The 15,826-nt window shown below is 45.3% G+C and overlaps 1 protein-coding gene across 1 annotated transcript; it reads right to left on the reverse strand.

Annotated features, from left to right (window-relative positions):
- Positions 1–1,664: 1,664 nt before the first annotated feature.
- On the reverse strand, positions 1,665–2,600 carry LOC130878359 (putative olfactory receptor 3A4). The gene has a single exon (XM_057776289.1). It carries the CDS (start codon positions 2,598–2,600, stop codon positions 1,665–1,667), a length of 936 nt encoding a protein of 311 aa, XP_057632272.1.
- Positions 2,601–15,826: the final 13,226 nt, after the last annotated feature.

The following is a 15,826-nucleotide window of genomic DNA, read 5'->3' on the forward strand; positions in this document are numbered from 1 at the left end:
TGTCCTTTGACTCAGAGCCCTTCCTCACAGGTTTCTGTCTTCTTAGAGTTCATTCCATTTGACCCAAGGACCCTCATTGTGGGTTTCTGTCTTCAGTAATTGGAAGAGTGTGCACAGATGAACAGCATGCCATGTAGCCCAGATTATTTGAACCAGGAGATTCACTAATGACAGATGATTAAATAACACTTCATCCCATCTACTGAAAGAAATATGCTGCCACTGGAAAAGATTACATCTAACCACCTGTATTATCAAGTTTGCCTACATTAGTGAAGTTGTGGAGTGTTAGGTATAAAGCAATTCTAATCTTTACAAATATATATCATGCGTGAAAGCATTTTAATAATTATATATCAATGTCCATATGGTTATCTGTAAACGGTGAATCTAAGGGTGACTTCTATTTTACTCTTTCTATATTTTTTATTTATTTGCTGCTCATATATTTGTGTGACTGTGTATGCAAGCTCACATGTATGTGGGTATACACGTGTATGCATATGCATAAGGAGTTTTAAAGTTGACACTGGACGTCTTTCTCAATCATTCTTCATTTTATACGCTGAGGTAGAGTTCCTCACTAAATCAGGATCCTGTCTCTGTCTTCTGAGAGCTTGAATTATAGGTGGCCACCACATCTGCTTGCAATTTGTGTAGTTGCTGGGTGTCTGAACTCTAGTTCTCATGTTTGTATGGAAAGTGCTCTATCCACTGATCCATCTTTCTAACCTCTCTAACGTTTTAGTAAGTGTGCACTTTATTGTATTGTGGACACAGCCATATAAAGCTGTGACTTTAAGCACCTTCTTCCTCAGGATGACATGGAGGGAACAGTTGCTTTCATGTTCAAGTTGGAGGTACAAAAAAAAATTATATTCAGTCTGGGAGGTTTTCCCAGATGTTAAAGGCCTATTAATGAATCTATATCAACTCAAACAGCCTGATTTTCAAGATGCTTCAATGAGCATCCTTCTATAATCATTAGTTCTTTGCTGTAGGTAGTCCAGTGGGAAACATTGTGCCTTATCTCTATGACTTTTCTAAATGATGACATTCCCTGTTAATTATGTTTTAAAAATCTGTTTTCTTTTTATTTGTTTGTTTCATGAATAAGTATCTTGAAATTTCCTTAATCTGAACCAATTCCTTTGGAACAAATCAAATTTGGTTAAGAAATAAAAATTTCTTAATTTGTAGTTTTAATTGTTGGGATAGTTTCTTTTTAATCACATTGACATTTCTTTTCTTACTCTTTATTGCTCACTCCACCACCTCACCTTAGGGTACTCCTCGTCCTTGCAATAATTACTTATACAACTTTGCTCTAGGATCAAAGCCTTGCTCTGGCATTCAGTAGCTCTACGGCTTTGAGAAAGTTACTCAATCTCTCTGAAGTTAAGTTTCTTGATCTACAATTTGCAAACTCCATGCACCTTACATGATTAGAAGAATTAACTTTGTCCTGGCATTAGTCACTTAGTACCTTGTTCATGGCAGTGGTCACATAATGATAGTTATTTTAGGGAACTTCCCTTCCTAAGCAAGAACATACCTCATTTTATCATACCCTCACTCCACTTACATTAGTCAGCATCACTTAGAAGCAGTGAGTGGATCTGTGTCATTGGTTAAAGCCAGAAGAAAGGAGTATCCATTGGGGACTACCTCCCTGTGAGCACCTTTCGTAGTGCACCCTGCACATCGGGGTTACGAAGGCTGTAAATAAGTGGGTTCAGCATGGGACTGATGACGGTATTGAGGATGCCAATACCCTTATCCTTATCGGAGGACTCCACCGACCCCAGCCTCATGTAGCTGAAGACACCTGTCCCATAGAAGATGCCCACCACAGTGAGATGGGAACTGCATGTGGAGAAGGCTTTCTTCCTGCCCTCAGCAGACCGGATACGAAGAACTGCAGCTGCCACGTGGCCATATGACACTGTGATGAGGACCAAGGGGACCACACCCATGAAGGCTGCTGCTACAAAGAGCAGCTGCTCGTTGAGTTGGATGCTGGAACACGAGAGCTGGAAGAGCTGAGGGAGGTCACAGTAGAAGTGATTGATTGTGTTGGGGCCACAGAATTTAAGAGTAGATGAGGCAACAGTTTGGGTCAATGCATTGCTAAAGGAAAATACACATGACAAGCACACTGAAGCCTTCTGAATCCTCCAACTCATGTGTGTGTTGTAGGTGAGGGGGTGACAGATGGCCAGATAGCGATCATAGGCCATGACAGTCAACAGGAAGCAGTCTGTCCCAGCCAGGAGGTGGAAGAAGAAGAGCTGTGAAAGGCAGGCACCATAGGGGATATGTCTGTCATTGGAGAGGAAATGCTTCAACATGGCAGGAACAGTGACACTGATGCATCCAACATCTAGCATAGATAAGTTCCCCAAAAAGAAGTACATGGGGGTGTGGAGTTTGGGTTCAATAAGGATAGCAGCCAGGATGCTGAAATTGCCACCGATAGTAACTACATAAGCTAGAAGGAAGACAACAAAAAGGATAGGCCGCAGAGCTGGAGTCTCTGTGAGCCCCAGCAGGACAAATGTGGTCACACAGGAATCATTTGCCGAGGCTCCCGGATCCATGACTCTCTTCCTCCAGTTATCAGCCGAATAAAGTTCAAAGGTGATAAAAGGATGGTGGCATCTTGGTAATCAACATCAAGCATTGTGATGGCCAGGAGCAGCCAGGATGCGAGGCCATAGCATACACAAGGGAAAGAAAGTTAAAGGCAAATGCTTAGTAAAAAGGTATGATACATCCAGCACTTAACTGATACAAAGCAATGGCATCAGGCAGACTCAGACACACACACACACACACACACACACACACACACACACTGAAATAACAAGGGGAAGGAATGTGATGTTTAGAAGTTAGAGGGAAAGACTGCCTGAGGCCATAATTCTATAAAGGAAACCACTCTCTTCCGATGGTTACCTGAACAGTTTGGCTACACAAGATCTTGTAGCATAAAAGGGAAGATTCCAGAGGAGAGGCGACATGGTCCTCTTCCCCAAACTCTAAATTGCACGTGTCATCTACAGTGGCCCCCAAAATCTTAGGGAGATACCAAGATCTGAGGGTGCTCACATCTCTTATAGATGTTGGAGTAGGGTTTGCATATAGCCTATGCACATCCTCCGACATGCTTTAAGTCATCTTTAGATGACACACAATACCTTACCCTGTGTCCACGCCACCTAAGTTTTTTTTATTTTATTTTGTTTAAGATACTGACATGGGGAGGGATTACTCCTGTACTTATCAGAATAGAAATAATTTTTCCACTTATTCTTGATACATGGCTGAATTCAGAGATGTGGAACTTACAGGCAGATGACCAGTTGTAAGGGATGTTAGTAATAACAAGATACCCAGACCCTCTTATTTTACTACCAAAAAAAGCTGTTTGTCTTCTGTCTCCTGAATTCAATTTCACACTATCTAGCCTCCTTGCTATCACAAGGCCACAGCCTGCTATAGAGCCTAGAGTCATATATGGTTCCAATATATACAGTCACTTACATGTTGTCCCCTGAGCCTCACAAGATCGCGCCTCACACAGTGATTTGCCTCAGTGAAAAGAAAATAATCACCACTTGGGTGCATCCAGATTCACATAGAAAATGGTTAGAGTTGGAGATCCTCAAAGGCAATTGGCATGACCGGAGGAAGATGCCTCCTGATGAACAAGATCCGCAGGTCCCAGTAGGTCGAATGCTACCAGAGGTGCTGAGTTTTTCTATGTGAGCTTGATCGGACCAATACCTCCAACTCAGTATCTCTAAAACTCAGATGCCTATTATTCCTCTCCATCAACTACAGAACAAACTCTTTTGAGAAGAGTCTGGTTATCCTAGCAGCTAGTATCTCCTGCATCCTTTATCTCCTCTCAGTCAAATACCAGAGCCTCAAAGGTGGCAAGAGGTGCCACTCCAAAGGCCAAGAATGAAATAATTTGTATGGAAGTACAGTTGAGAGCAAGGAGTGAGGGCTCTTGGAATGACACTCACCCAGGGAAGGGGACAGACACTTCTTGGGCAGAGAGGATGCCAAATAGTCTCCACACCTGGAAGTTTATCAAAGACAGAGAAACAAAGAGACAGACAACTTAGCTGACATCATCTTCCCAATGGGCTTCCTCTTTTTCACATTCTCCCTGTGGAGGCTTCTGAAATTACAACATTCCACGGGCTGCCAGGGCACCGTGAATACCTACCTTCCCAAGACACAAGAATCCCCAGTGCTTTGGAAATGACTTAAACTTTCTCCATGTTTCAAATATGACCTTCATGGATGTGACCAAATTTCACACATTTATTGAACAAATGTGTTTGCAAACTCACTTTTGTTACAGATAAGATGACTCTCCAAAATCTCCACAGTATGCATTAATTGAACATATTAATGGGGCTTGGTGCAATATTCCCAGCATGCACTGATCAAATTCTGCCTTTACTACATGCATACACACAAGCATTCAAGCATGCATGCGCTCAAGCATCCACACACACTCTTCCCAATCACTATTTAACCTTAGGAAGATTTTGTAACTTATCTATAAGAGACTGTGTGCTTATCTCATGATGTCTCCGGTTTCATCCATGTTTCTACAAATGACAGAATTCCCTTCTTCACAACTCCCCAATCCACTGTGCACCTGTACCACATGCTTTACCGTTTACAGATTTTCTACCACAATGTGAAGGGCTGAGGACTCAATCAACTTACAAAACTTCTCAGCAACAGACTTTCAGAGAACTATGAACAGAAGCATATTATCCCTCCATGTTGTTGTGATCCTCACCTGGACCACTTGCTGGTAGATGTCAGGGTTCTGCCAAATTCTTGGTGGGGTTTTTGAATCTCATACTTATTTCTGATGGTTTCTTAACATTAGAAATAGGATGCAGATCTCTTCCTCCAATCAGTGCAGATGTTACCTGTCAATAAACATTTTTTCTTACTAAAACACACTAACCTAGTTCGATCAATTGGATGACTGTTTCCATTTATATTGAAAATGTTCAGATATAGCCAATTAAAGGCTCTAAAATGCCCTATAACATACTCAAATACTTCACAGCTCAAAGTAACTTAAATTATGTCTACAATGATTAGAGACCCAGAAAGAATAATACAATCAGCACCTTATCCAATCATCATCAGAGAGGCTTCCTTTACCCCAGATGGAAACAGATGCAGAGACCCACAACCAGGCATTATACAGAGAAAGAATCTAAATTGGATGTCGCCTTCAAATCCTTCTCCTCAGAGCTCAGAGAACCATGTGAAAGAGAAGACAAAAAGATTTAAGAGTCAATGGGGATGGGGAAACCAGGAGAATGTGACCCTGTAAATCAACTAAACAAGGAACATATAAATTCACAGAGACTGAAGCAACAAGTACAGCACCTACATGGGTTTACACCAGGTCCTCTTCATAAATAGTATAGTTATTAACTCCAGACAGGGTTTCTCTGTGTAGCCTTGAGTGTCCTGGAACTCACACTGTAGACCAGGCTGGCCTTGAACTCAGAGATCTGTTGGTCCCTGCCTCTTGGGTGCTAAGTAAGATTAGAGACCTGTGCCACCATCAGTAGCTTAGTATTTTTATAGGACCCTTGACTATAGGAAAAAGTGTTGTGCCCAGTCTGTGGGGACCCCAAAAGACACCAAGGAGACCAAATCATGGAAACGCAAAAGCAAGGTTTATGTGTGCATAATATAAGCTGTCAGGGACCTCGTCAAAGCAACTGGTGCAGCAGTGACAAGAGGGGGTAACCCGCCTGTAATGGATTAAGTAAAATGCTTCAGATACCCGAGTGGCTGCAGCAGCAGAAACACTGCAGGTCCCCAAGCAGCAGCAGTGGGCAGTGGGTCCCAAGAGCACAGTCCCAGGTAGGGACAGCGCAGTTCCCAAGTGACTGCAGTGGGCCACAAAGGGCCGTGAGTCCCACCAGGAGAGACGGACAGATGGGCATGCCACAAGACCACATCGCAGGTCCAGAAGGTGGCTGGTCCCAGGCAAGGAGCCACGCTGCGGGCAAGAGACAGAGGCATGGATAGGCATGCCATGCAGAGTGAGGTTGGATATTCATTTAGTGGGTTAATGAAGGGAAGGGGAGTGGGGGTAAGGGGAGAAGGAGGAAGAGCAGAGAAAAACAGAGACAGAGAGAGAGGGAAGAGGGGGAGAATGGAGCAAGGCAAAAGCTGCCTCTTCAGGAGAGAGACAGAAAAAAATATGGAACTCAAGCTGGAAGCTGAAGATCAGCTTGCTTCAGCAGATGACCAGATGACAGGGAGGGAGTGGGTGTGGCTTGTCTCTTAAAGGACAGAGCATTACACCGCCCTTCTAGAGGGTGTTATTTAAAGGCGAAAACCAAAAAAGTTACATTAGCAGGATGAGGGGTGACAGATTTCTAAGGTTTAGGATCCCTGATTGGCTGACATTTGTCTAGGGGTGCCCTGGTGAAAAGCAATGGGTGCATTCTGGCAGGTGATCCTATCTAATTTACAACAGTTAGAATGCTAGGAATTTCCTTTGAATGGTCTGTTCCTGGATGGTACCTGGGTAGTCTCAGTTTGTGATCTTTACAGAACCAGGAATTGCCTCAGGATAAACTACTCAGGCCTCGATTGGGTTTGCCAAGGCTAGGTCCTACACAAGTGGGTCTCTGACTCTATTGCCTGGTCTTGGCACTAATTTCCTCCTGTTTGGTTGCCATGTCCAACTTTAGTATGAAAGTTTTGCTTCATCTTATTATATTTTATTTTGTCATGTTTGTTTGTTATCTCCTAGAACCCTGTTCTTTTCTAATGAAAGGCAGAAAGGGAGTGGAACTGTAGGGATATTGAGGTGGGGAGAGAATAGGAACAATAGAGGGAAGGGAAACTATAATCAGGAAATATTACATGAGGAAAGAATCTATTTTCAATTAAAAATGTTAAGAGACAACAAATTAAATGCTCTAAAATGCCCTATAACATACTCAAACGCTTAACAATTCAAAGTAAATTTAATTCTATTTACAATTATTAGAGATGCCAAATGATTTTGTTTGATAAACTCTTATTTTCCAAATAATACAAAACACATCAATCTCTAATAATGTTAGTACTCATGATATTTCATACTTTAAGAGTTGATGAATCTTGATCATAAAAGTATGTATGGTATCTTATAGTACTATTAACTAAACAAGATATTTTATTTTATATAAAAATACTACTTTTACTCTTACTAGAGTCCTGTTTCCCTATCAAAACATTAAAATGAAAAATAAGATGTGGTTAGGCCTACAAGACCTATAAAACTCTGATTGCCTCAAAAATAAAAATAAAAAGGTAGCTGTATCCAATGATACCCTGCTGCTGCCTATCATCCTATATAGAGGGTCACTGGATGGAACATACAGTGGAATCTTAATCAGAAGACTGGGTTCTGCCCCTTCCCCTGACATATTCAGGCACAACTATTTATAGCAACAGGAAGGGAGGTGTGATAGGAATGTGAAATCAATTCATATCCTGGATGAGGAAATAACCGTCAAAGCAGAGAACCTGCATTAGAGCTCAGCCTCTGTCTCACTGTTCTTCCACTGAACTGATGAACCATGCCTTGTAAACTATTAAGATGGAAGAGGCAGTGAACTCCTCAACCCCTGTCCAGATGATCTTCCTGGTCTTGCTTAAACATTTGTGCATAAATCATTAAGTAATTACTGAGTCAGAAATAAGCAAATATAAAGTAACAGACCAGCTATGCCAGGATGTGATCAGCACCCAGATTTCTCAGGTTCTCCCACCAAAGATGACACCCATAAATAAGCAGGAAGCAGTCTTGAGAATCCACCACCCCAATTCCCTTAACCTGTGGTGTCTAATCTCCTGCCTTTTTATTATAAAAAAGAGGTGGAAATGTAATGATCTATTCTGTCTCTTTAAGAGACAAGCCACACCCACTCCCCCTACACTGAGGCTAGCAGGTCTTCCTTCCTGCTTGCAGCCTGAGTCCCTTCCTTTTCTGTCTCCCTCTCAAAGAGGCAGCTTCTGTCTCTCCTCTCTCTCTCTCTCTCTCTCTCTCTCTCTCTCTGCCTTTCTGCTCTTCTCCCCTTCTTCCTTCCCCCTCCATAACCAACTAAATAAATATCCAAGAGGGTGCCTGAACTGGCCTTATCCTATAGCCACACTATTGAATATTTTGCATATCACCATAGAACCTTCATCTGGCGATGGATGGAGATAGAGACAGAGATCCACAATGGGGCACTGGTTGAGCTCCCAAGGTCAATATGAGGAGCAGAAGGAGGGAGAACATGAGCAAGGAAGTCAGGACCACAAATGGTGCATCCACCCACTGAGACGGTGGGACTGATCTAATGGGAGCTCACCAAAGCCAGCTGGACTGGGACTGATGGAGCATGTGATCAAACCGGACTCTCTGAATGTGGCTGACAATGAGGGCTGATTGAGAAGCCAAGGACAATGGCACTGGGTTTTGATTCTACTGCATGGATGGGCTTTGTGGGAGCCTAGCCTGTTTGGATGCTCACCTTCCTAGACCTGGATGGAGGGGGGAGGACCTTGGACTTCCCACAGGGCAGGGAGCCCTGACTGCTCTTAGGACTGGAGAGGGAGGGGGAGGGGGAGAAGGGGAGGAGAAGGGAAATGGGAGGAGGAGAGGTGGAAATTTAAAAAATAAAATAAATAAACCTTTCTTGTACTCAGAAATAAATAAATAAATATCCAAGCTCACTCTGCATTCCTAGCTTCTATGGAGACTTGTGGACACAAGGACCTTTGTGCTATGCTCCTAATAGCCTCTGTTCCTTCTCTTCTTATAGAAAGTCCATAATATTAGTATTGGCTCCTTGAATGATGCCCGGAGTCCCACAGATATTCTTCACGCCCTTTCATTCTTTCACATTTGCTCCTCTAACAGGGTAATTCTACTTGACCCACCTTCACACAGCCCATTCTTCCTTGTGTCTGGTCAGGTCTGCTCTTGAAGCTCTTTATTGGTTCATTTCATTTCAGGTTTTGTGTGACTCAACTTCAAAATTACTGTTCTTTTTCATAGCTTCTGTTGGGTGAACTTCACATTTTATTTCTGTATCTGCTTCTTAGTTTTGCTGAGTTGTTTATCTGTGCCCTTGTGTAGGTCACTGAACCTCTCAAAGATGACTGTTCTCCCACCTCCCCAGGGGTAGAATGTTAGTCAGCTTTGTGCCACTGTGTCAGAATATCCGAGACAGAAACTTACAGGAAGAACTTATTTATATTGGCTCATGGTTTCAGAGGGTTGTTACTCGAAATTGTGGTCTGGGCCAGGTGTTTCAAGTTCTTGGCTCCTTATTTAAAGAGCTCACACATACTGGCAGAAGCAGAAAGGTTATTCAAAACAAAATGATAGAACAGGCCAGACACACCCTCGAGGTGTCAGCAGGCCACCTGTATGTTAGTATCAAGTGCTTCAAGTTATTGTTTGGGATTTCCTTTTATAGAATTTAAGAAAAGGAAGAATTTGGTTGCTAAGATAAAGAGTGTTTCAAAAATTAATTTCCTTTATATTTGAGTTAAGTATATAATCACATCACTTCTCCCTCCCTTTCCTTCCTCCAAATACTCCCAAATACCCTTCCTTGCTCTTGTGATTGCCATAATTAAATTATGCAGCCTTGGCCCATTGTGCATGTTCCTTCCTGTAACATATATAAACTTAATATGTCATGTATGGTCATAAGATGGGAAATAGAGGATTCTCCTTAAAAGTTCCCTTTGAGGACACACTTTGCCCTATTGTGCATGCACCCAAAACCAGCTTAGGTCAGATCATCCCATGGCTCTCTGTTCTTTTTGTTTTGTTTTGTTTATTAAAGATTTCTGCCTCCTCCCCACCACCACCTCCCATTTCCCTCCCCCTCCCCCAATCAAGTCCCCCTCCCTCGTCTGCCCTAAGAGCAATCAGGGTTCCCTGCCCTGTGGGAAGTCCAAAGACCATCCACCTCCATCCCGGTCTTTTAAGAGGAGTATCCAAACTGCCTAGGCTCCCACAAAGCCGGCTCTCTGTTCTTGGTCGGTGTTCTAGGAAGAGTTTGAATGCCCATTGTCAGGTGACTGTTAAGGAAAGTAACATGTTCCCATCCTGCAGAAGGTTCAGGTGTAGGTCAAAGCAGGTGGGCTCCTGCTAAGGTGGGCTAAGGGTTTCAGGGTGCTCAGAGAGATGTATGTGCATAGCACATGCTAAGTGGCATCCCAGGTTTCTAAGCAATGCTGGTGCTTACCTGCCCCAGTTTCAGCCCTGGTCACTTGGTCGAGATGCTTAGGTAGAAGAGGAGAAGGAAGAAAACTTCTCAGTTCAGAGTGACTTCAAAGCAGGGGAGCCTGATTTTGTAACAGGGTCTTTTCTCATTATCCGTCAATGACATGTGTATGAGTGGGTGAATCTCTTCATGAGGGCAGCGTCCTCATGACCCAGCTAGCTCCCTGAGGCTGAACACTGCTGAAATTGGGGGCCAAGTCTTTAAAGTGATCTTCTGGAGGGACATTTAAGGGCTAAACAAGCATAAAGATGGTTAGTGAAACTTTATTTCATTCTGTCTGTTACCATGTTTCCTTGCTTTGTTGAGATCTCTATGGCCTCACGTTGGTGAAGGCAATATAAAGGAGTCAATTCTCTCTGTCTTTATAGACTGACTGCAGGGAGTGTGTCTGGTGGTTGACAGGTTCAAGAGAGGAGGCAAGGAGTAAGAGAAGGAAGAAGCAAGCCACACCATGGTGGAGGCCACTATCTTGTAGCCTGAATGTGTAGCAGCTAGAGTGCTGTTTTATTTATACAGAATCAAGTAATCTGAAATAGATTCATGATGTTCCAGATCTGATGTGGAAGTCCCCTCTGCTGTTCTTTTGGAGACAAGGCCACGCATGCGCAGAAAATACAGCCTCAGTGGACTACGAATCCCAGTGGTACAATGGAAAGCCATGCATGCGCAGGACATTTTCTCCCAGACACACCTGAGCTCCCCTTTAAAAACAGGGGGACACCTTAACCCGCCCCTTTTCCCCCCCTCTCCTTTCGTCTCTTCACCCCCGTCCCTTACCTGTTGTCCCCATTAAAGTTCGCCCACGTGGGACCCCACGTGTCTCGTCTCTCCTTCCCCAACTCCGCGTGTCTCATCTCTCCTTCCCGACCCCCCCGCATAAAAAATAATAACATTTTGGTGCCGTCTGCTCGGGGACCTTCTCGCCCCGGGGCCCTCACCTGAGGCCTTGACTCTGGGTTTTGGCGCCTCCTGGAGCTCAGGGCCTCCCCCGGGACAAGGTCAGAACCGGACAACCTCCGACCACTCCACGTGTTCCACTCATCTCAACACGGCCCTCTCCGACCATCAGTGGCTAATTCGTGAGTTTACCTGGGTTGGCTAACCAACCCCTCTCACCTGGAGGAGGCCGGCCGAGCTCCCGGCTTCCTCTGGCGTGTCCTGGGTGCGGTTGCTAACCCCCCCTTCCCCCCCCGCCTTCCGCCCTAGGCTAGACCTGTTTTTTATCCGCGCCCAAAAGTTTGGTGCTTTTGGTTCTTCCTCTCCTTTCCGTTCTTTCTCTGTCCTCTGTACGTACGGCTTCGGCTGCAACGGGCAGCCTTCGGGCTTAACTGTCCCCTCCTAGCCGAGACCCCCGTCTCCCGTCGAAAACTAGGACCGGGTCGGTTAGCCCATAACACGGTCCTCTGAACACTCGGACGCCTGTGTCCAGAGCAACTGTGTTCGGAGCATCTTCGGGTGCCTTCTGCGGATATTTTCACGGTTCTAGCCATGGGCGCTAAGCCTTCTAAACCAATTCCCCCTTCTCCCCTGGGACAGCTGTTGGAAGCTCTGCAGCCTCACGCCTTAATCCAGATTCGTTGGTGACGCAGCTGCTTCTTCTCCTGGCCCCACAATCTCCTGATACTAACACGCCCTTTCCTCTTCCAGCCTCCCAAGTGGACCCTCTAGTGTGGGACACCCAAAATCCTGCCATCACTAAACACCATTCCCCCATTGTTATTCAGTTAAAAAAAAATCCCACCCACTAATCCCCTCACCCTTCTGTCTAACATTCCTTCAGGAACCTCCCACTTCTCAGTTTTAGACCTCAAGGATGCCTTTTCTCTATTCCTCTCAGTCCTCAATCTCAAGACATCTTTGCCTTCACCTGGACAGATCCGTATACTAATTTCTACACACAACTAACCTGGACTGTCCTCCCTCAGGGATTCCGGGACAGCCCACACCTCTTTGGCCAGGTCCTGGCCTCTGATCTGCTCTCACTGTCCCTCCTTAAATCAAAACTGCTACTCTATGTCGATGACATTCTGCTGTGTAGCCCATCTCTGGAGACTAGTAGGACTGATACCGCTGCCTTATTAAATTTCTTATCCAAAAAGGGCTACAGAGTTTCCCCCTCTAAGGCTCAATTGTCCACCACTCAGGTAACGTATTTGGGATTAACCATAACCCCAACCCAAAAGGCCATCACTCTGGACCAAAAAAAACTAATTCAATCTCTTACAGTTCCTTCCACCAAAGAAGAGGTTTTATCATTCCTAGGAGTGGCTGGTTTCCTGCGTTCCTGGATTCCCTCCTTCTCCCTCCTTGCCCGCCCTCTATACGAAGCAGCTCTCGGCTCTCTGCATGAGCCCCTTCTCCACCCCATCACCAAACCCTTCCGGAGACTCCAGCAGGCCCTTATCCAGGCCCCAGCCCTCCATCTTCCAGATTTAACCCGCCCCTTTTCTCTCTACGTAGCAGAAAAGGAAGGTTACGCTCTGGGAGTCCTAGGTCATCAACTGGGACCCTCCTTCGCACCTGTAGCTTACCTGTCAAAGAAAATGGACCTCACCACTCAGGGCTGGGCATCCTGCATATGTGCTTTGGTGGCCGCTGAACTTCTTATTCGTGAGTCAAAGAAACTAACCTTCGGAGCACCCACTATAGTCTTCTCTCATCATAACCTGTCCAAACTCTTAACTTACAAAGGTCTACAGACCCTACCCCCTTCTCGAGTTCTTTCCCTTCAGGTGGCACTGGTGGAAGATGCCATCCTCACATTTCAATGCTGCCCACCCCTTAATATTTCAAATCTTCTACCTCAACCTAATGTGAATGATTCCCCATCCCATTCCTCCGTTGAGGTCCTGGAGGACCTACTGCCTCACCCCTCACATATTCAAGAGGGCAGTCTGTCCCAGGCTACTCATACCTGGTACACAGATGGCAGCTCCTTTCTATGTGATGGGACTCGCAGAGCAGGCTATGCCATAGTATCAGACACGGAGAAAGTTGAGGCAAAGGCACTCCCTGCTCATACTACTAACCAGCAGGCTGAGCTGATAGCTCTCACCCGTGCCTTTCAGTTGGCCGAGGGGCAATCTTTAAATGTTTACACAGATTCTAAATATGCGTTTCATATCCTGTTGTCTCATGCGGCCATCTGGCAGGAGCGCGGGCTTCTCACAACGAAGGGAGGCTCTATTACCAACTCAGAGTATATCATGGACTTACTAAAAGCTTCCCATCTCCCTAAAGCTATAGGAATTATTCACTGCCTATAATCAGGTCTCATCAGTCTGACAGCTCTATTGTCTCCAAGGGAAATAATCGAGCTGACAGAGCCGCTAAGACAGCAGCACTCCAGAGCCCAGGTCTGCCTCAGCTACTTCAGGGAGTACTAACAGCACAGCCCACGGCCTTGCAGACACCTCCTGACACCCAACAGATCCTGTCCTACCTGCACCAGCTATTTCATCCCAATGAAAAAGCTTTACTTAATTTTGTAAAAATACATATTAAACCAACACCTGAGGATATCAGGTTCCTAAAAGCTACCACTGCCTCCTGTCAGATCTGCCAAAAGTCAGATCCCAGGACCAAATATCGTAGCTTTCCTTTCCCTACTCACCAAGCCAGGGGCTCCCTTCCGGGAACTGACTGGCAGCTGGATTTTACTCATATGCCCACAGTTAAAAAAATTAAATATCTCCTGGTGTTGGTGGATACAATGTCTAGGTGGGTTGAAGCTTTCCCCACCTCTAACAAGAGAGCCCAGACAGTTTCTGATATCCTCCTTCGAGAAATTGTTCCGCGGTTTGGGCTTCCAACTTCTCTTCAGTCAGATAACAGCCCAGAGTTTACTTCCCAGATTTCTCAAAATCTGTCTAGGGCACTTGGAATCCCCTGAAATTTTCATATACCGTACCACCCCCAGTCTTCAGGTAAGGTAGAACGGACTAACCGCTCTTTAAAGGATACCCTCGTTAAGATGTCACAAGAACTTCACCTCGACTGGGTACGGCTTCTGCCTCTGGCCCTTCTCAGGCTTCGGGCTCTCCCAAAGGGCCCTCTTTTCGTTTCACCATTTGAACTTATGTATGGGCGGCCAGTTTTAACCCCTGGCCTCCCATCGGGAACCTCTCCCCTTCCTGATCACCTGCTCACTCCCCTCCTTTTCCACCTACGTTCACTGCTGTGGGACTTCACAGATCACTCACGACCTCAACCATGTGCTAACACATGTCCACCGCCGGTTAAAATAGGAGATAAGGTTTTATTCTCACCTCCAGGTCAACGTCCCTCACCCCTTTCCCCTAAATGGCAGGGTCCCCTCAGGGTAATCCTTCTAACTCCCACAGCTGCCAAGCTCGAGGGAATTCCTCACTGGATTCACCTGTCACATCTGAAACCGTTCATCCCCACGGCTCAAGACAATCCTCCTTACACGGTAACTCAGACGGGACCATGTTCCCTCAAGTTCCGAAAGACAACAGGTCCAACCCCCTCTACTCCAGCCTAAGGAAAACAATGGTCTCATTTTTCATCTAATCCTCCTGTGCTAATACACCCTCCCTTTTCTAAATTCCTAAATAACCATCCAGTTGTCTCTACAGAAATCATCATCAAACATGGAGTCAAGAGGTTCAGGTGATAAGCAAATGCTTAACCAAGTTCCTGACATAACAGGTTCGTCACTGACTGCAGCAGTGACTCCTAAAATGTTAAGGAATATATGATTAAAATCTATTTCTTTTAAGACATTTTCTTTAAGCTCCAAGACACCAGCCTGACCCACCTGGACAAAGCAGACACAAGCGAAACGGAATAAGTATCATTCAATTAACGAAATAAGTATCATTTACTTTTTTTATTCTTATTCTTAACCCCTGGCCTCCTAAAGCCCCCCCCCTCCACCCCAAATTTCCCCTCTAACTTTTTTCTCTCTACTAATGCGACTTTTGTTTTCCAGCATCCTAACGGTGACCCAGCTACTCAAGAGCCAGACAGATGCAATCTCCAGACAGATGCAATCTCCAGGCAGATGCGATCTCCAGATGCGATTTCTTCAATCAGCCACTTGATGCCAGCAGACAAAACATCGATAGGACATCATCAGGACAATCGGACGCTCCCCGGATCCCTCGACGCCCAAAGTCAGCAGGAAGCAGTCATGAGAGACTGGGCTACGCCCCTATTCCCTACCCATTAAGACCCTCAACCCCCCTCAATTTTTTTAATAAAACCAAAAGGGTGAAATGCTGTTCTTTTGGAGACAAGGCCACGCATGCGCAGAAAATACAGCCTCAGTGGACTACGAATCCCAGTGGTACAATGGAAAGCCATGCATGCGCAGGACATTTTCTCCCAGACACACCTGAGCTCCCCTTTAAAAATGGGGGGACACCTTAACCCGCCCCTTTTTCCCCACCTCTCCTTTCGTCTCTTCACCCCCGTCCCTTACCTGTTGTCCCCATTAAAGTTCGCCCACGTGGGAC

This window comes from Chionomys nivalis, chromosome 7, assembly GCF_950005125.1.
Source record: "Chionomys nivalis chromosome 7, mChiNiv1.1, whole genome shotgun sequence".
Taxonomy (NCBI): domain Eukaryota; kingdom Metazoa; phylum Chordata; class Mammalia; order Rodentia; family Cricetidae; genus Chionomys; species Chionomys nivalis.